Raw genomic sequence first — 22,620 nt, forward strand, 5'->3', positions numbered from 1 at the left:
GTCAGATTGCTGTTTATCATATCGCGACATTGCTGTTCGTGTTGGTCGAGATTCAATGACGTAACAGAATATGAAATCTGAGTTCAGGAGGGTAATACGGAACGCCGTGCTGGATCCCAACGGCCTCATCACTAGCAGTCGAGATGACAGGCATCTTATCCGCATGGCTGTAACGGGTGGTGCAGCCACGTCTCGATCCCTGAGTCAACAAATGGGGCCGTTTGCAAGACGACAACCATCCGCACGAACAGTTCGACGACGTTTGCAGCAGCATGGACTATCAGCTCGGAGACCATGGCTGCGGTTACACTTTACGCTGCATCACAGATAGGAGCGCCTGCGATGGTGTACTCAACGACGAAGCTCCGTGCACGAATGGCAAAACATTTTTTCGTGTGTATACTGGTTCTGTTTATAGAATCATGATGGCCGCATCCGTGTTGGCGACATCGCGGTGACCGCACATTGGAAGTGTATATTCGTCACCGCCATACTGGCGTATCACCCGGCGCGATGGTATGGGGTGCCATTGGTTACACGCCTGTCACCTCTTGTTCGCATTGACGGCACTTTGAACAGTGGACGTTACATTTCAGATGTGTTACGACCCGCGGCTCTACCCTTCATTCGATCCCCGCGAAACCCTACATTTCAGCAGGATAATGCAGGACCGCATGTTGCAGGTCCTGCACGGGCCTTTCTGGATATAGGAAATGTTCGATTGCTGTCCTGGCCAGCATATTCTCCAGATCTCTCACCAATTGAAAACGTCTGGTCAATGGTGGCCGAGCAACTGGCTCGTTACAATACGGCAATCTCTACTCTTGATGAACTGCGGTATCGTGTTGAAGCTGCATGGGCAGCTGTACCCGTACACGTCATCCCAGCTCTGTTGGACTATGCCCAGGCGTATCAATGCCGTTATTACGGCAAGAGGTGGTGGTTCTAGGTACTGATTTCTCAGGATTAATGCACCCAAACTGCGTGAAAATGTAATCACGTCTCAGTTCTAGTATAATATATTAGTCCAATGAATATCCGTTTATTACCTGCATTTCTTCTTGGTGTAGCAATTTTAATGGCCAGTAGTGTATATCATGTAAAGATGAACACCGGTTTGTTAGAACAAGCCAGTGAATTTTTATTCTGGCTCAGAGCGAACAGAGTGAAAATGACCGAATAACAGACGGTAACATTATGTATCTCTAAGCTATTCTGCATTGCGCAAGGCGCTGGGGTAACAGGTGCCGTTTCAATTGTCAGAAAGATTTGGTAGCTACATGGTGAAATACTTTTCCCGCAGATATCATTAAGGTTACTGCATTCTACTACTTTCGGCTAGTAGCGTTACAGAAGCCCATAAGATAAAAGTGAGAAGACTAAACCATTATCGTTCCCCAGAACTCCCTGTCCTCCGAATTTAAATCTGCCCGACGCGCCTTTCCTGAGTTCATAAAACACAATGATTGCACCAATTGAGTGATAGGACGAAAACTCATTGCTATTACTCTTAACATTAAAAGTGCTATATTTTCACTTGTGTCTTAGTATTATTGAGAAAGCTAAGGTCTGGCGCTCAACCCGTGAACGGGTTCTTGGCCTGACTGCAGGCTTCCATACAATCTTTCGTTGGCGGTGGCACTGGGAGGGGGAAATTAGCGAGCCCATTGCCCTGACCATGATTTAGCCTGCGAAACATCCGAGTTACTCAGTTTTATAGTACGTCGAGTGGACATGAGGCTGTCTTGGAGACACTGACGAGAAGTGGTAAAACATGAGCAGGAGTGCGCTGATTCGTTTGTTTCTGCATTCCTTCAAGGGATTTTAGCTGGCAGGATACAACAGCGTACTGCCTATTCTTCCGCGCGACCGAATACACGCAGGCGAGGGAGAATGGGGGAACACTTGCTTTCAGTAGTGCCAGATCGATGCAGTGCGGTTAATTAGAGCAAAGCCACCCAAGACGTCACTCTGTTCGATACCTCGATTGTCCGGAACGTTAGTTACGCGGCTAGAAATGCCAGCGTCAGAATAATGGAGAAGATTTGTGCATTACAAAGTCTGGACTAACGCAAGGCAAATCAGAAATAGCCTACCACAGTTCGACAACAGATGTTATGACAAATTTCGGTGGTGAGTTGGTAAATAAAGAAAAACGTCTCTGCTCAATAGCCATCTGACGACTATGCAACACTAATGTTGCCATGGCGAACACATTTGTCTCCGAAAAAGCTTTACAGGCCAACATTTTTGATATTGTATTTCACTAGGCCGCAGCAGTAGTAAAACAGTTTATTCCAGAGTATACCCTATGACGGTGGCCAACTTAGATTATTTGAGAAAGAATGGTTTTATGAACATGTAGATGCAATCCATCACTCTCCACCAAATCAGCAGGTCCGAAATTTATGGAGCATGTGTCACAAGTAACACAGTTAAAGATGAATTTTTTTCAGCTTCCTAATAGGGTATGCTCTCGAAATGGACATTTTTTTCTCTGTACTGTGACCGTGACATGGTTCAGTTCTTTATAAAAGTTATCGAAATTTAAAGCTACAGTCAGCATTCTTATTTAACAGCACCTGATTGTACAAAAAACTGTATAAAAGCTGGAAAATTTAGTGAATTTAGTTTACAATTACTGCATAAGGATGCTGATTATGTGTATGAGAAGAAGTACGGTAGGAGTCCATCAGATAGCTCCTATTAGTGACGTAACGTTTGTTTATTCAAAAACTGGTACGGTGGAAGTTAGGGAACTTCCTTATTCAAGTGAGCGAGGAGCTGTTCTCGCAAAACCTGTCATTTTGATCGTTCGCTTCTCACGAGGGACAATAGGACGAACAACACACGCAATTACCTTCCTCTGTATTCTACAGGAGCATGAAGAGTCAGTTCCAGACAATACACGCGGAGGTGACAAAATCCAAGGCATAGCGACATGCACATATACGGATGGAGGTAATATGGTGTACGTAAGGGGTAAAAGGACAATTCTTTGTATGAGGTGTAGTTTGTACTCAGGTGGTTCATGCGGAAAGGTGTCTGACGTGGTTATGGCTGCACGACGGGAATTAGCAGACTTTGAACGCGGAATAGTGGTTGGAGCTAGACGCATGGGACACTTTGGAAATCGTTAGGGAATTCAATATTGTGCGAGCCACAATGTCAATAGTATGCTACGAATACTACATATCAAGCATTATCTCTCACCACGGACAACGCAGTGGTCAAAAGCTTTCACTTGAACACCGAGAGCAGCGGCGTTTTCCTGTTGTCAGTACTACAAACACGCGAAACTGCGTGAAATAACCGCAGAAATCAATGTGGGACGTACGACGTACGTATCCGTTAGGGAATTTATAATTTAATACATATATATATATATATAGTTAAGAGGCAAAATAATTTATTTCCAACGACTGGTCGCCAATTGTTTCGCTTCAGTTTTCCTGGAAATCTTGCAACTTGTTCTTCCCAGTTTGAGTTTATGCCAAATTCAGAGTACATGTGGTTTTGTTTGATGGTAATATCAAAAATTATCTGTGGCATCTTTCAGTGTGCCACAGCCCCTTACGTAGTCGGTATTTGTAACATTTCCCAGATATATTTTTATTTCGAATACAGGCAAATCGTTTCCGGGCTTAAGAGCAAACATTCAGAAGATGTGAAATAGCCATTAATTTTTTAAATTAAAGTTTTATGGGGGAGTCCCCCTTTAAAATGGAAAGTAGCTGTTTTTTAAGGGATGAAAAGTAGCATGATGGTTGGGTTAGGAACTTCAAAGCGCTCAGACACATGAACATGAACGTTTCAGTGCGATGGTGTCTCGATACGCTTGGTGTTCTATTAATGTGCTTCAAAACCTTTACCACAAAGAAAAGACTGTCACCAACATTACAATAGATTCCATGTAAAAGAAAATGGACACAGTTACACTTTGCAGGAAGGTGTAAAGCCGATGTAAAAGTAATCATATGAGAGCAGAGGAATAATGTCTATAATTTTCGAAACATTTTCAATATAAAAATTAATTTTTGTTTCCAGGAGGAAAACTCTAGCTTGTCTTCGAATTAGAATACTTGGAAAGTGGCGCCAGACATTCATTATTTAGTGAAAAAGAGAATGTTCATTCACATTCATTCTTTGTTTTTATGTTTAATGACTGAATAAAAGGGTCTTTCCAGCACCAAAATATTAAGAGATGATTAATTTCATTGTCAGTTCTCACACACACACACACATATACACACACACACACACACACACACACACACACACATATATATATATATATATATATATATATATATATATATATATATATATATATATATATATATATATATATATATATATATATATATATATATATATATATATGGCAGGGGCACTATGAGTCTAGTGCGGGACAATAAAGTTGTCAATGTGGGTCTCACGGGAGACGTGCTAGAGGCAAGTTCCTGCAGTCGCACTATGCTGTATGTCCTCGGTAGATCTGATTGATAGAGCGTCTGCCATGGAAGCAGGAGATCCCGTGTTGGAGTCCCGGTCAGGGCACACATTTTCCACTGTCCCGTTTGACATATCAACGCCTGTATGCAGCTAGGGGTATTCATTTCATTAGTTGTCATTACATAGAATTTTTTAGTCGGTTGTCACTAATAGAACAGTCCTAAGAATAAATTTGCCACAAAACGTATTAAAGAGCCACACTGAAGCGATACGTGCTTGCTCAAAGCTGTGGGATGGGCACGAGCCATCTCTGAAGAGCAGCTGTGCCGAACTGCTCGACTACTTAGTTTCCCTGAAGCTGGCAAGCCCGGTTATTCCGGCAAGAGCCTCAGGACACGTGCAAATGCCACTCCATGCAAGTTTCCCAACCCCATCAACGTGGCACTGTTGAAGCTGGTGGTGATAATTGACTATTTATATGGAATCGACTGAGTCCACTTGTCCATGTGAACCGACATGGACTGGAAATAGTTATTTTAGGCTAGTTAGAGCATTTGCAGCCACAAACGAACTTCATGCTCCCAAACGACGATGCCATGAAACAGGCCACAGTTGTTTGTGATTGGTTTGAAGGACATTATGGATGGTTCGAGCGAATGTTTTGGTCACCCAGATTGCCCGACATGAATCGCATCGAACGGTTAAGGACGTAATCTAGACATTTGTTCGGGCATAAAATCTTGCTCGGGCAACACTTTCGCAATTAAAGTGTGACTTAATATTTCTGCAGGGGATTTTCAACGACTTGTTGAGTCCACGCCACGTCGAGCTGCTGCACACCGCTGGGCAAAAGAAGGTCCCACAGCATTTTAAGTAATATCCCGTGACTTAACCTCAGTGTAATTCTACTGCTAAGGAATAAACTACAGCTGTCTACTTTATCGCAAATGAAATTAAAATTGTGAGTGTGTGGAACTACTATGAAAGTTACGAAAGGTATGCATCAATTTATTGTTCCGTGCTTGGACTGTCAATCCAGGTTAGCTGCGTCAAACGGTAACTACACGAGTCGCGTTGTAGCTTTTCGAATTTTAAAGACTTTTGCTCGTGCACGTATCCGTAAGAAAGATTGTTAGAAGTATTGGAATATGGTCCTTGCGCGCAATATCTGTACAGCAGGATATCTTTGAGCATGTGAATGGAAAGAGCTTACCTTGCCAAAGTCATCGATGAGCTTCTTGTGGCGCGCCTTGGTGTCTGCGTCGGCCGGCCAGAGTGGTGGCTCGGGGAACTTTCCGTCCAGGAAGTCGGCGATGTCCAGCGACTCGATGACGATCTGGCCGCCGCCGGCGTCGAGCGCGGGCACCTTGCCCTGCGGCTGCACCGAGGTGAGCCAGTCCGGCTTGTCCAGCAGGTTGATGTTGACGATGTCGAAGGGCACGCCCTTGGCCGCAAGCGCCAGCCTCGCGCGGTGGGAGTACGGGCAGAACGCCATCGAGTACAGCCGCAGCTTCCCGCCTTCCGGGGGCGCCGGCTGCGCGTCACCTGTCGACGAGTCTCACGTCACATACAGGTCTGCCACTGAAGCCTTTTACTACATCTAGTAGCGTTTCTGTTAATCTTTTTTACCTATCACAGTTCAGGATACAACTGCTCCACGTTTCTTTTTACAGACTTTCGTAAAACCCGAACAAAAGCGTAACTCCATTTCTCACTCTCCACTATGAACTACCATTCTGCTGGGCCGGCCGAAGTGGTCGAGCGGCTCTAGGCGCTACGGTCTGGAACCGCGCGACCACTACGGTCGAAGGTTCGAATCCTGCCTCGGGCATGGATGTGTGTGATGTCCTTAGGTTAGTTAGGTTTAATTAGTTCTAAGTTCTATGGGACTGATGACATGAGCAGGTAAGTCCCATAGTGCTCAGAGCCATTTGAACCATTTTTGAACCATTCTGCTCGTCGACCCTTAAAATCTTAGATCATACTTTTACTCCTTGTGGGAAATACCAAATGACAATGCACAATTTCTGACGTTATACAAATTGTGATTACAGAAACATTTCCACGAACAACAATTCTATATAACGAAAATGAATTCTTAAGGAATTCACATCTGTCCGAAAACAAATATCCCTACAAATACGAAAAGTTACCAGAATTAGATTTTCACTCTGCAGCGGAGTGTGCGCTGATGTGAAACTTCCTGGCAGATTAAAACTGTGCGCCCCACCGAGACTCGATCTCGGGAGCTTTGCCTTTCGCGGGCAAATGCTCTACCATCTGAGCTACCGAAGCACGACTCACACCCGGTCCCCACAGCTTTACTTCTGCCAGTATCTCGTATCCTACCTTCCAAAGGTAGTTTCTGCAACGTTCGCAGGAGAGCTTCTGTAGAGTTTGGAAGGTAGGAGACGAGGTACTGGCAGAAGTACAGCTGTGAGTACCAGGCGTGAGTCGTGCTTCGGTAGCTCAGTTGGTAGAGCACTTGCCCACGAAAGGCAAAGGTCCCAAGTTCGAGTCTCGGTCGGGCACACAGTTTTAATCTGCCAGGAAGTTTCACGTAAAGTTACACTCGAAATAAAGAACGGTTGGTGAATCACAATGACGTCTAGCGAGTAGATAATTACGTATTACCTGCTCCTGGTAAGGTACAACTGGCCAGATCTCTCAACTTTTGACAAGGTCGTGTAGCACACCTGTTGCCATTATACCATTAAGTGACCACGACCTGAACGTCGATTCAGGTCTCGAAGTAACAAATATCCAATTGTTAGAAAACTGATGCCTTTCGGGCATCTCCTGTCGTGAGACTACCAGTGAAACTACATTATAAATATAAAAAGACCGCTGCTTCAATTTCTTCACTTTAATCAGTCTGTTCCGGCTTTAATTGTTATTATCAAGGTCTAATTGTTTTTGACTTATTTCAAACAGGTGGATACTGTCGCTTACCGTACCGTTTACTATCATTTTAGGGTGTATCTCGATTATTGAATTAGTTTCTGTGACTGACTATTTTAGAGAATTTGTGTCACTTTGTTGGTCCTCCTCACATCACTGGATGATGTCTAACGTGCTGTCAGAAATTCGTTGCCATACGAGTATAAACCCAAATATGTTGGACAGCATCAGCTGATGTGAGAAAGGACCAACAAGATATCGCAAGCTCGCTAAAATACAAACAGACAGCAATTTAATAAGCGACAGTAGCCACCGAAGAGACATGGACGCAAAGTAGAAGACTCACAACGACAATTATAGACGAAATAGGCTTTTTGCGATAAAGAAATTCAATTGAAGCACCGGACATTGTTTCATATTTATATCATTTCAAGACATCACGATGCGGGTCCAGAAAAACTTAAATTCACAGAAGTTATACTTTTGTATTCAGGTAGTTTCTGTTATTCTGACGAAGAGCCTTGCCCGAAATGCATTAATGAAGTTTTACAACAAGTGGGTCTTTGCTGTCTAGTGTCCTGAAGCGTGCTCCGTTAACTTTTGCTCTTAATTGCAAGTACGTTCAGTTCCAGCTTCCACAGTCTGAATTTGAGAGAAACTGCCTATTCTACTGTTTGAAAGCAATGATTTCCAGCATATTTATTTTCATTTCCTTAACTTTTCTAATGGTGTTATTCTCGCTAAATCAGTTACTCAGATTTATTGATTACTTGTTTAATACACATTCCTGTATAGCGAGTAAGTTAATATTTTTTTCTAGTCTTCAACCCGATCATACAATCTTTTAGACAGTATCTCAGCGGTCCATCTTACTACCATTTTCAGGTGAAAACGCTGTGCAATAATATCGCCGGAACTGATTCGCACCGCGGATGACCAATAGCGCGTGCCCCGTAACTATTCGTAGGTAACTAAGACGACATTATTACAATGGAGTCCTCACATCTGCTTTCAGGAAGGAGCCTTTATTTCATTAGCATACTGCCATTGCATTTGCAACACGTTTTCACTTTTCTTGTTACATTTGAAGCTTTTCGAAACAAATTCTGTTTTTTCCATTTCACGTGAACATCAGATCTGTGCTGTCAGTTAATAGACAATCATATCCAGGTACGCAGCTGATACTATTTGATAATTTCCTTCGGAACACCTACCAGCTCCAGCTTCCTCCGTTAGACTACTCTTACAGTCAAGCTGTTGCCTGCCATTGTAAATACGACACTTTTCGATTAAAACGGATATATGTGCTGTTATAGGCGCTGTTTCTCACTTAAATATCCCTTTACTACTCCCAGTGAAAGGTAGTTAATTGTTCACAGTATCTTTCAGCCCTTTCGACACATGTTAAACTTGTGTGTTGATAAAGCAACTACTATGCCGCCGCCACCTACTCTCACTACGTATCTCTCGCTACCTGAAGACTTGTGAAGATGGACAATGAAGGCTACCTGCTGTCACTCAGCTACGTTAATACTAAAGTATCATGGGAGTAGAGTGGTGGGGGGTGGCAGGAGCAGTTCTTAATGTAAAGTATATCTTCTGTCACAGATGTGCCGAGTAATCATTTAATCTCTTACTTCACTGAAAATACGTATAATATGGCGTTATTAGATCATTTCCAATGAGCCTATTTGCCTTCATGTACTCTATTCTTAATTTTATAAATTAGAGCGTTGATTTTTTATCTTTTGCTTACCAGAAATAATTAAGAATGGCCGATAGTAGAGGTCGGCAACGTAATTACCACCCAAAAGGGGCAGCGAAAAAAAAAAGCAAACAATTACGGTACTTAGATCACTTTGGGGTATAATCACATGTCTCAACTGGCAATTTTTGAGAACATTTTTCTTTGAGAGCAGTGGGTTTTTCCATTACTTGAAAATGAACATGAACAGCCACAACCGCAAGTAACTTGTTTATGAGGTTATCGGTTTCGGTCTGATTTAGATTATCTCCAGACCTCACACTATGTTCGTAGACGGTGGCGGTGAAAGGAGCATTCGCTAACTACTCAATTAGTGTTCGTGGAGTCGTAGCGCCTGCTCCGTCCACTGCCACCATCTACCAACATGTTGTGAGGTCTGAAGATGGTCACAATCAGACCGAATCCGGTGACCTAAAAAAGGTTTCTTCCATTTGTGACTGCATGTTCAACTGGCAATGTCATAATATAGTTATTAGTTAATATTTCGCTTCCAGCAAAATTCATTGTTTTTCGCCTGTCTCTGCTATTCAAGTTACACACGGTAATATGATTGCGAAGATACATACTACTTCACCTACGCAATACTCGTTTTATAGGGCGCACAGTAAATTTTACGAAATTATGTTTCTCGAAACCAAACGCGTCCACGCTGAAGACTCAAATATACCTCCATTCTGCTGTGGGACGAAGTAGAGTTGGTCCCATCAGTTCCTACAGAGTATTTTTAAAAATAACGCTGCACCTCCGCCACGAGATCAGACATCTGTCTCTTTCACGGAACGCCGGAAATTAAGTGCCACGGCCGCGACAAACGTCAAGTCGATACGGCTGCTGGGATACCACTGCGAGCGAAACTACAGCACGCTGCAAGAAAGGTGTTCGTGGCACGAGAATTTACACTGACGCAAATGGATACCCTTACAACACCGACAACTAACAGAAGTCTAGGCGATGGAGTATGTTGATTAAATTTTCTTTGTTGTGTGAGCTTATATTCAGTACAGAATGAAGTCATTTCTACGGATGAGTGGTGTGAGTACGTGATGACTAGTCTAAACTTACTGGAACTTTTCAGCTACAGATAGGAACGTAGCATGTTCAGAAGATTTGCACCAGTTCCGAAGGATAGGAGATGCTGTCAAACGTCAGGTCTATTTTAGGGTACGATTTCTTTTCAATCAATCACCTGGCGAGCTGGTAGAGTGGTTTAAACATTTCGGTAGTAGACTCGCGACTATGTGTTACGAAATTAGACATTTTCCCCCCCACGCTGTCTGTTGGCAGGAATCTCGTTTCGGTATCTGGAAAGTATTATGAAACACCGGGATATCTACGTTAAATTGGACGTCTTACACGCAAAACTCATTCACCCCTAAAAAACATCTGTATGTCTCTAGTACTAGCACCAACGTGACAATAGAGATGCCGTGCGCTTGACATCTAGTTCCCAGACACTCCTACGTTCTCCTGTGGCTAATCTTTGTTTAGATTACATGCACAGCCACTAACCAATTCGCAGTGCATGTCCGAGGATACTTTCTGTACCATGTATCACGGTTTCTATGGGTTCCAGATTGTCGCGTCCCAAGCGTGGGTTTTGCGAGGGATTGAGCGACACGGTTCGTAAACGGGAATTAGCCGGTTGACCTAATTGAGAGGGAGACTTTTGATCTGGCTAAGATGTTAAATTCCCTGGTGTGAAGGTACAAGGCTAGGATGTTGGTAGAAGTAAACTCTTATGGACGTTATAAAAGTTCTAATTTATTCATAAAAAATACAGATCACCCTAACTGCGTAGTGATTGTACCTACAGAATAGCCAAGCCCATTACAGAGACGGTGACTGACTTCCACCGTTCTGGCTGCCTGATAGAACTTTCCAGCACTTTGCTGCCCACACTAGCACCCTACGTCAGAGTCCCGCGGTAGCTGCCTAAACGCTCATCGGCGACTATCTCCAACTGTCTGCCTGCAGCCCGCCCTCAGCCCAAGTCGGCTGCTACTCACGCTGACTACCGTCGCTGCCTAAACCCGAGAGAGAGAGAGAGAGAGAGAGAGAGAGAGAGAGAGAGAGAGAGAGAGATATCCCCGGAGCGGCGTGCCTCCGAGTTTTGTTAGCTCTTCCCCTTCGACCCCGCCAGCGCTTGGCATGACGTAGCGTCGAGTGCAACTTTTCCTTATTGGGGATTGTTTTAGTATTAACTTCAGTACTTTTCTTCAGAAGCTGGGTGGAGGGGTAGAGGGGCCTCTCCCTATATGGTCACGCACTGCGTCCTGAGCCCTTCATTGGCTCCTCATGACGTAGTGCGGTCCCCACCTAGGGCCTTCTTTCTTTCTCTCTCCGCTCCCAGACTTCTCCCTCTAGCCAAGAGTGTTGATACTGTAAGTTATTGCTTATTAAGGGACCTGCCCAGAGCGCCCTTTTTATCTTAATAGCTGAGTCTGCTTCCTTGCTTATCACGCGCAGCTGCCTGGCCGCTTTGACCGCCGCCTCGGCTATCTGGCTGCGACGTTATCTTTTGTGACCCCTCTGACACGCCTGGCGTCCCCTGTTAACTATCTCCCCGTATGATTTCTGGTGTATCGTCGGAGAACAACTGCATTTAGACTTGGCTTTTCTGCGGTTACAACAAGATGCGGACGAACGTCAGCTGAAACACTAGTGTGTGCACTGTAATTAGCAAAATCTTGTCTTTGCGGGCCCTACGGGAGCGATACGTGGCTGGTTTTTCTCATGACTGATTTGATCTACTCATCTACCTCGCAAATATTTAAGTTATAAAAGTTTTATCATATTTTCAAACAATTTACAACCAACAAAACTTTAGAAACTTTTCCCTGTAAAGAATGACAAAACAAAATGATACAGGAAAACCTAGAACATATCTTTGAATTTTTCAGACCTTGACAAAGATCCAATCACTTGTACGAGGAACGTAAGAGCATTGTACCAACAGATCAGAAGGACAGTCGGGCGCCGTGCAAATGGTTATAGTCTTGACGAGAAGGACTCAAAGCCAAACTATACCAAGAACAGTAGGTATGGGTCCTTCCTGAACCACACGATGGGAACAGCGTAGGATTTTAGACGAGATCTCCCAAAAGACGGATGATAGCTGAAAGCGGAATGTCAACACGTATCTTTGGGAACACAACTAGATTCTTACCTGAACTCTCAAGTTTCCATGCTTCTAATCGCTGACACGATACCATACACAATAGAACTGCATGGTGTTGGGAGAATTAACTGTGATATCTGGAATGGGAACTATTGGATATAACAACTAGAGTGACTGTTCAAGGAAGGGTGAATGCGCCACGGTATGTGGAAAGAATGGTAAACTGTCATACTATAGGTCAAGCATACCCCAAAGCATATTCCATAACAAAAACGCTAGACCCGATACTGCATTTTACATCACATACGCCTTTAAGATCCTTGACTGACCACCTCAGTCCCCTGATTTGGTTGGTTGATTGATGGGGGAGGTGGCGGGGAGGAGAAGGATCACCCAACGTGGTCATCAGTTACAGCCAAGAGAGCCAACTATTCAACAGAGTGCGACACCCAAAATAGAAAATTAGGAGTGGCAGAAAGGAGGCAAGTGATTAAAACAGAGTACAGAAAGAAGAAAAATTAGCGTGGTCAAGGAGGTAGGGTAGGGAATTCCCAGACTTAGCGTATGGTGGGAGATTCTGCAACTTCAAACAGTATGCCCATGGTATGTAGGTATATTAGAAATTTGTGGCTGAGAATAAAAACCACTTCACAGAGGAAGCTGAGAACCAGTTCAATCACCCAAGAATCGACACCGAGCGAGGTGGCGCAATGGTTAGCACACTGGACTCGCATTCGGGAGGACGACGTTTCAATCCAGTCTCCAGCCATCCTGATTTAGGTTTTCCGTGATTTCCCTAAATCGTTTCAGGCAAATGCCGGGATGGTTCCTTTGAAAGGGCATGGTCGATTTCCTTCCGCATCCTTCCCTAAACCGAACTTGTGCTCCGTCTCTAACGACCTCGTTGTCGACGGGACGTTGAAAAAAACACTAACCTAACCTAACCAAGAATCATCCAGCAATATTAAAGGCAATGAGACTGGAAGTCTATACTTAGCATTAAGGGCCAAAAGGAGGGAGCATTCCACCAAGGTACGAGCAACTGTAACATATGACAACCCCAATGTGGAGGTGGCTCGTTACACAAAAGTAAACTGTGGGTTAATCTAGTATGAATGATGCACATACGACAGTGTGGATTCCCTCCACAAGAACAAGGAAGAGAAGCACCATGCCGCAGTAGTCTTCTTGATTGCGCAGAGTTTATTAGGTGGGGCAGTAACTCATCAGATGTCATTCCATTTCCGAGCGAGCACTGATCTCACACAAGCTCGGAAATCTGCACATTCAGTCAACAAAGTTAACAGGGAGTGAATAAGTGCTGCTGTAGCCAAATGGCTAGCCAGTTCATTTCTGGGATACTCACACGTCTTGGGACCCAGATAAAGACAATGAAGCAGGGAATACATCGAAGGCTAGCAAGAAGATCGTGAGAAATCACAGAGTGTCAAGAATAGCATTGGTTGTTAACCTGGAGCCTGCTCGCTGACTCGCTACATACTACAACACGGTCAATGGAGGCCCACTTAATAAAGTGGACGATTCTGCAAACAGCTCTGAACCCTGCTGTAAACACGCTATATGTACCCAGCAGCGAGTAGCGTTCCGTCTCAGCAGGAAATGTGAAAGTATGTCTTGTCTGATCCACAGTTTTAGAGCCATTACTGTAGAGTATGGTAGCATTCTGTAACTAATTGGACATACCAGACGCCAAAAGGTCAATGGGAGAAATATACTTTAGGACCTTGAGGAGTCTGGGACCATGGAAATGAGTGGTCCCTGGCCTAGGCACCATCTAAGGGAGAGTGCATGAGAAAACATAGGAGCATGGTCCGCAGAGAGATGGTGATCTTGGCAGAGGAAAGCAAGGCACATGCCAACTGGTAATCCAATCTGGTATCAGGAAGACAATACCTTTCATAGGCAAAGAGAATGGAATATCAGGAACGACCAGGGAACTGTCCAATGGCGATTGCATAGGAGACCAAGAGTTGATATTAAATATGAAGAGGGAAGCTCCCTAGTTGGGCAAGGAGGCTGTCTACAGGACTATTCCAGGAAACACCAGTGGCTAGATGCACACCACGATGGAGGACTGGATCTAACAATTTAGAGCTTAAGGAGCCACCAAGCCATAAACCTGGAAACTAGTGCAATTGGGACAAAACCAGGATTCACTGAATCATTACGCTTGTGCATGCAGATGATTGCTCCATATTTGCCAGTTAAGACAGCTTTTATCAAAAAGGGGTCAAAAGGAAGGGGCTGTGCTACAACATCCTGGTGCTGGATACCTAAGAGTTCCAGATCAAAATGAACTACGGTAAAATGCATGCCCCACGTTTTTTATATGAGAGAGTCAAACCATGGGGAACAGGCCAAGCAGAGGCACAACACATGGCACATTAGAGCTAGTGTTCTGCAGAGGCTACCAAGTGGCAGTTGTACCAAATGCAAAAATCGACAACATACCATGCAGGGGTGATCAGTGCCTCAGCAGTCACTAGACCATTGATGGTGATTGAGAGTGTGACATTCAACCTAGAGCACAGTGAGACACTGTTTACTAGGCCCTATTGGGAGGTGAGAATTGCCAACTGACCCAGAACAACCAGCAGTATACAAACTGATGAATAGTAAATAGTAGAGGTCCTCTATAACCACAGTCATAGAGGGTGAGTAAAATGTGATGACACTAAGTTGTGTCATATGCCTTATGGAGGTTAAGAAGATAGACAAGAAGTCATCCCTTTGAAATAGCCAATCAGATGCTGTTTCCGGCCTAAATAATCGGTTGTGCACTGTCCCTCCCTGCTGGGGAATCATGATGCACAGGTGTGGCATGAAACCCCACGTCCCACCGCCTATGATGCACTTCAGATGTTCACACTTCACGAATATGTCATCATGTTATGTTGCAGACCCAAGATGCAGCAACTGTCGATCACTCTGCGAAGGTAGTCTGTGTGAACATTCAGCTTTTTGTTTATAACTGCATGAATCAGCACCTCCATGGTTTTCAAGAAAGAACAGAAGATCCAGTAATACAAATCTATTGACTATGTTGTATACTGAGGCATGGATAAAAAATGAACACATGTCCTGTGTATATGATTGACAATTACACTAACATCTCGACCATTGCCCCTTCTACCTTAATCCTACCTTCCTCCCCCATGGTTCCTGTGATATGTTCTGTAGGATCTACTTCCCACACCCAGAGAGAAAAATGTTCAGTGTCCACCAGTGACAGGGCTATCCCAAAATTACTCCACCAGCAACCCCCCCCCCCTTCCCTAATAGCCCCACACTCAACCGGATGCCTGACACTAGTCTCTGAAGGAGTGACAGCCTTTGGATCCCAGTACTCAGTGCAGATTGCTCTTGATTGAATGAATCTTGCCTGCCAAAGGTTGAGGTGGGAAGAACAGGGAAGAGGTGGGAGGAGGCAGGAGGTGGACAGGATGATAATCAAGAATTGGGTTACAGCTCCTCTGGTGCCCCTAAAGGAGCCAGATCTCCGCATGCAGTCAGATTCTGAGCCAATATTTGTGGTTCTGTCCCCACTTGTGACATGCAGTGATCTTGTGGCCTGACCAACACTTATGGCCCGTTTACAGACAACCAAACCACACATCACATGAGCATTCATCCTCAACTACAATACCTTCTTTCCTCTTTCACACTTTGCATTGCTCTCCAAAAACCACGCTTCACTAATGACCTTTCTCCAATACTCTGGTTATTTCGCGTTCTGTCAATCATGCTGGTTCTGAAGGAGCATCTGGTGGGATCCATACAATGGTTCATAAAGACATCTTTAGGGAATGGATTTCCCTTCATACATCATTGAAGGCAATAGCAGTGCTAGTTTTCCCATCTGCGAATACTGTTTGCAGCATTTACCTACCTGCTATTTGACATGCTTCTCACAGACCATTATCTGTCTTCTCAATTATGGTTCTCCTACCCATTTAATTTCCTCCTAAGGCACCTTTCCAGTTAGTCAAGTAATTCTTTCTTCCCCCATTCTTTTGGCTTTGCTACATTGATCACCACATTAAAATCTTCGCATTAGTGACCACATTCTGGAGATCCTGTCGTTTTCTTCCCGCCACCAAACAGACAGCCAACTGGCCTTTATTGCCTCTGCTGTTTCATTCCCCACTGGAAATACGATTCCCTTTCTACCATTCCCTCTGTGGCTGGTGCTTTGGTGGACCAAAGACAACACAACAGCTATTTGCGATTGCCAGTGAGCGCTGCAACAATTGCATCGACATCCTTCACAGATCAACCTTATCACTTAAGCGAATTGATACTAAGTCGCTCTTTTTAATCAAGCGTATTAGGAAGGGAAACTGGGAGCGCCATGTCCCTTTCTCTGGTGATTTATGCCTCAAAACCAAACTGCTGAGGTCATCGGTACCTAGACTTACACACTACTTAAACTAAATTAACACTAAGGTCAACGCTCACACCCATACCCAAGGGAGGACTAACCTCCTGAGGGAGGGGCCGCATGATTAGTGACATGGCACCTCAAACTGTGTAGCGATGTCTGCCTCTTCATATCAATTGTAGACCAAGCTCAGTGGTCTAATGGGCTGCCAATGGTCAACAGCTAGCGTAGGTCTTGTCCTGCAGGGTAGTCTTAGTATAGATTGTTGAAGACATGTTGTGATTCACTTGTAAGTAGGCTGTTTAGGTTTTCTTATTGGTAACGCCGCTTAGCTGTTGTTGTTGTTGTTGTTGTTGTTGGGATGTTTAAGGGGGACTAAACAGCTAAGGTCATCAGTCCCCCATTCCAAAAAACCGGCGAAACAAAATTTACGGAACAGGTAAAACCCCAAGGGGGGAGGAGACGCCCCTCCCCCCAGTCACTGAAAGAACACCAATGCGGCAGCGAACACTAGAGACAAGAAGAGTACAGACGAACACTTGACAGAAAGAAACGGAAGAAAATAAGAGGGTCGGAGACTGGTTGACTGACCATGGTAACAAAAATTGGGAAAGAGTCAACCACCCGAATACACACATTAAAATCTGCGACCAATGAGACACTCGAGGACAAGATACACAGAAAGGGAAAGGGACAGGTCCCCCCAAATGGAACCATAAAAAGGACTACCACGGATAAAATTTAAAACGTCGTCAGCCATGGAGGCATCGTCGCATAAAACCAAAGGCAACGTGCCCGGGAGATTAAAAGTCTGCCGAAGGATGCGCAGGCGGGGACACTCCAACAAAATATGGGCGACCGTCAACCGGGACCCACACTGACACAGGGGGGATCCTCCTAATGCAAAAGATGTCCGTGCGTCAGGTAGGTATGGCCGATGCGGAGCCGACACAGGATGACAGAGTCCCTGCGAGAAGCCCGCAGGGAGGACTGCCACACATCGGTCGTGTCCTTAACAGCCCGCAGTTTATTCGGAGAAGTCAGGCTACGCCACTCGTCACGCCACATCTGAAGCACCTTACGGCGCAACGCCAGCTGCAAATCACGAGCTTGGAGGCCGATCGCCAAAGTGGGGGCGTCGACCGCCCCTTTGGCCAGCCTGTCGACACGTTCATTCCCCGGGATGCCAACGTGACCTGGCGTCCAAACAAAGACCACCGAACGACCAGAGCGGGTAATGGCAAAAACAGACTCCTGAATAAAGGATACCAGAGGAGAAGAGGTATAGCAGCGGTCGATAGCCTGGAGGCTGCTCAGGGAGTCACTGCAGATGACGATGGACGTACCTGAGCAGGAACGCATATGCTCAAGAGCGCGCAATATGGCCACCAGCTCTGCAGTAAAAATACTGCAGCCAGCCGGCAAGGAGCGCTGTTCAACATGGGCAGCGTGAGCAAAAGCGTAGGCAGGACGACCATCCACCAGGGAACCATCAGTGTAGACAGGCTCACAGCCTGAAAATGAGGCGACGAGCGCAAGAAAACGGTGACGGGGGGCCACATGCGGAACCGAATCCTTGGGTTCCCGTGCCAAGTCCAGGCGGACGGACGGACGGGTCATACACCAGGGAGGCGTGGGTGCACAGGCCCGGAAGGGCGGCAGAAGAGGGAACGACCCCAGTTCAGACAGCAGGGACTGGACGCGGACAGCAATGGAAAGCCCAGACCTAGGTCGCCGGTCGGGCAGAGGGAGAACCCTGGCAGGGAAAGCAGGCGACGATTGGGATGGCCCAGTGAGCAATGCACGTGGACAGCATAGTCGGCGAGCAGTCGGTGGCGGCGAATCCGCAACGGGGGAACCCCGGCCTCCACCAGCAGACTATCCACGGGGCTCGTACGGAAAGCGCCAGTTGCAAGCCAAACCCCACAGTGGTGTATGGGGTTCAACAACGTCAACACTGAGGGCGATGCAGACCCATAGGCCAGGCTCCCATAATCAAGCCTGGACTGCACAAGGGCTCTGTACAATCTCAACAGCATGCTGCGATCTGCACCCCAAGACGCATGGCTCAGGCAGCGGAGGGCGTTGAGGTGCTGCCAGCACTTTTGCTTCAGCTGAGTAATATGAGGAACCCACGTGAGCCGGGCATCAAAGACGAGTCCTAAGAAGCGGCTAGTGTCCACCACTTCAAGTAGGTGACCGTCGAGGTAAAGTTCCGGATGAGGGTGGACCGTCCGACGCCTGCAGAAGTGCATAACTCGAGTCTTGGCCGCAGAGAACTGAAATCCATGAGTCAGAGCCCATGATGCTGCCTTGCGAACGGCTGCTTGCAGCCTGCGTTCGGCGACTCCCGTAGTCGTTGAGCTAAATGAGATGCAGAAGTCGTCGGCATACAAAGGAGACACCGACGACCCCACGGCTGCAGCCAGACCATTAATGGCCACTAGAAATAAGGAAACGCTCAACACCGAGCCCTGCGGGACCCCATTTTCCTGTATATAAGATGAACTAGAGGCGGCACCGACTTGCACCCGGAAAGAGCGGCGCAATAAAAAGTTTTGAAGAAAAGCTGGGAGCTGACCATGAAGACCCCACTCGTGGAACGTAGCAAGGATGTGATGCCTCCATGTTGTGTCATATGCCTTCCGCAGATCAGAAAATACAGCAACGAGATGCTGACGGCGGGAAAAGGCCGTACGGATAGCAGATTCCAGCCGCACCAAATTGTCCGCAGCAGACCGGCCCTGACGGAAGCCACCCTGGGATGGAGCGAGGAGACCGCGCGACTCAAGGACCCAACACAAACGCCGCCCCACCATACGTTCGAGCAATTTGCACAAAACGTTGGTTAGTGTAATGGGACGATAGCCGTCCACCGCCAGAGGGTCCGCACCGGGCTTCAAGATGGGAACGATAACACCCTCTCGCCATTGCGACGGGAACACGCCCTCGCTCCAAATGCGGTTAAAGATGGTGAGGATGTGTCTCTGGCAGTCCCTGGAGAGATGCTTCAGCATCTGCGCGTGGATGCAGTCCGGTCCTGGCGCTGTATCAGGGCAATTGGCGAGGGCAGCGAGGAATTCCCTCTCGCTGAAAGGAGCATTGTATGTTTCAGAACGACGTGTGTGGAACGGTAACGGCGTCCGCTCGGCGCGCTCCTTTAGAGAGCGAAAGGCAGGAGGGTAAGTTGCAGTCGCAGAGCTCGTAGCAAAGTGCGTGGCAAGGTGGTCAGCAATGGTGGCGGCGTCCGTGCAGACAGCGCCGTCCAGGGAGATTCCAGGGACACCCATAGGGGCCTGGTATCCATAAATCCGCCGGATGCGGGACCACACGAGCGACGGGGAGACGCGGGAGCCCAAGGATGAAATGTACCTCTCCCAGCATTCCTGCTTACGCCGTGCAATAAGACGACGGGTCAAGGCACGGAGCTTCTTAAAGGCGATGAGGGTCTCCAGAGACGGGTGCCGCTTATGACGCTGGAGAGCCCGCCTACGGTCGCGAATAGCCTCAGCAATCTCCGGCGACCACCAGGGGACAGACTTCCTCCGAGGGAGTCCAGAAGAGCGAGGGATCGCAGTCTCGGCCGCAGAAATAATTGACGAGGTCAAGACACGGAGAGAAGCAATGGTGGCAGCGGAAGTAAAAGCCGGCCAGTCAGCCCTGTTGAGAGCCCAGCGGGGCAGGCGCCCAGAAGAATGACACTGGGGCAGTGACAAATAGATGGGAAAATGGTCACTACCACACAGATCAGGATGCACTCTCCAGTGAAGGGATGGGACAAGTCCGGGGCTGCAAAGAGAGAGATCGATGGCCGAGAACGAGCCATGGGCCACACTGAAATGCGTGGGAGCACCAGTGTTCAAGAGGCTAAGGTCGAGCTGAGCCAACACATGCTCCACAGCGCGACCGCGGTCATCGGAGACAGTCCCACCCCATAGAGGGTTGTGGGCATTGAAATCGCCCAGAAGCAGCAATGGCGGCGGGAGTTGAGCCAGCAGCGCAGCCAAGACATGTCGGGGGAGTTGCCCATACGGAGGAACGTAAACACACCAAACAGTAATAGCCGGCGAGAGCTCAATCCTGACAGCGACTGCCTCTAAAGGCGTCAGAAGGGGTACTGGTGAGCTACAGACAGAGTGGTGAACAAAGAGGCAAACTCCACCTGAAGCTCGTTGACAGTCAGCGCGGTTCTTATAGTATCCCCGATAACCGCGAAGGGCAGGGGTCCGCATTGCTGGAAACCAAGTTTCCTGAAGAGCAATGCACAGAACAGGGGAAACACTCAGAAGCATCCGGAGCTCAGGCAGGTGGCGGAAATCACCGCCGCAATTCCACTGGAGAATGGAAGCAGGAAGGGACTGGGAGGGCGTGAAGGCGACTAAGAGGCAGACGGCGCCGCAGAGTCAACGGCCGCCACTGAGCGAGAGTCAGCTGTGTCCATAGGAGAGGTCCCCGAGGGTTCCGTGAGGGCGAGATCCGCGGCAGAGGCGAGGATCTCCACCGCATCCCCAGAGCCAGAGCAATTAACAGCAGGCGGTACTGAAACTGCCGGAGCGTCCTTCTTCTTGGACACGTTCCGGTCCTTCTTCTCGCGTCTGTCCTTTGGCTTAGAGGGCTGGGAGAGTTTCTCTGAAGGAGCGTCGGAGGCTGACGACGACGCAGAAGCCCTACGACCAGCAGGTGGATGAACCTTCAGCCACTGGCTGACATCCGGCGGGGTAGCAGAAGAAACGGAAGAAGGCGGAGACGACGACGACGCCGGCGGAGAAGGGGGAGGGATCGAGCCCCCTGGTTTTGGAGCGGGGGGAGTGACAGAAGGGGGTTTGCCAGGCGGCACAGAGGAGGCGGCACAGAGGAGGCGGCACAGAGGAGGCGGCACAGAGGAGGCGGCACAGAGGAGGCGGCACAGAGGAGGCGGCACAGAGGAGGCGGCACAGAGGAGGCGGCACAGAGGAGGCGGCACAGAGGAGGCGGCACAGAGGAGGCGGCACAGAGGAGGCGGCACAGAGGAGGCGGCACAGAGGAGGCGGCACAGAGGAGGCGGCACAGAGGAGGCGGCACAGAGGAGGCGGCACAGAGGAGGCGGCACAGAGGAGGCGGCACAGAGGAGGCGGCACAGAGGAGGCGGCACAGAGGAGGCGGCACAGAGGAGGCGGCACAGAGGAGGCGGCACAGAGGAGGCGGCACAGAGGAGGCGGCACAGAGGAGGCGGCACAGAGGAGGCGGCACAGAGGAGGCGGCACAGAGGAGGCGGCACAGAGGAGGCGGCACAGAGGAGGCGGCACAGAGGAGGCGGCACAGAGGAGGCGGCACAGAGGAGGCGGCACAGAGGAGGCGGCACAGAGGAGGCGGCACAGAGGAGGCGGCACAGAGGAGGCGGCACAGAGGAGGCGGCACAGAGGAGGCGGCACAGAGGAGGCGGCACAGAGGAGGCGGCACAGAGGAGGCGGCACAGAGGAGGCGGCACAGAGGAGGCGGCACAGAGGAGGCGGCACAGAGGAGGCGGCACAGAGGAGGCGGCACAGAGGAGGCGGCACAGAGGAGGCGGCACAGAGGAGGCGGCACAGAGGAGGCGGCACAGAGGAGGCGGCACAGAGGAGGCGGCACAGAGGAGGCGGCACAGAGGAGGCGGCACAGAGGAGGCGGCACAGAGGAGGCGGCACAGAGGAGGCGGCACAGAGGAGGCGGCACAGAGGAGGCGGCACAGAGGAGGCGGCACAGAGGAGGCGGCACAGAGGAGGCGGCACAGAGGAGGCGGCACAGAGGAGGCGGCACAGAGGAGGCGGCACAGAGGAGGCGGCACAGAGGAGGCGGCACAGAGGAGGCGGCACAGAGGAGGCGGCACAGAGGAGGCGGCACAGAGGAGGCGGCACAGAGGAGGCGGCACAGAGGAGGCGGCACAGAGGAGGCGGCACAGAGGAGGCGGCACAGAGGAGGCGGCACAGAGGAGGCGGCACAGAGGAGGCGGCACAGAGGAGG

At 48.2% G+C, this 22,620-nt stretch overlaps 1 protein-coding gene across 1 annotated transcript in view; it reads right to left on the reverse strand.

The window, feature by feature from the left end:
* The window catches only part of LOC126269667 (pyrimidodiazepine synthase-like), a 93,647-nt gene that overhangs the window by 24,686 nt on the left and 46,341 nt on the right, over nt 1–22,620 (reverse strand). Inside the window, exon 2 of the mRNA XM_049974009.1 lies at nt 5,669–6,000. Within this exon, the coding sequence (XP_049829966.1) occupies nt 5,669–6,000 (332 nt within the window). The remainder of the gene's footprint in view (nt 1–5,668; nt 6,001–22,620) is intronic.

The sequence above is a fragment of the Schistocerca gregaria genome, chromosome 1 (genome assembly GCF_023897955.1).
Source record: "Schistocerca gregaria isolate iqSchGreg1 chromosome 1, iqSchGreg1.2, whole genome shotgun sequence".
NCBI lineage: Eukaryota > Metazoa > Arthropoda > Insecta > Orthoptera > Acrididae > Schistocerca > Schistocerca gregaria.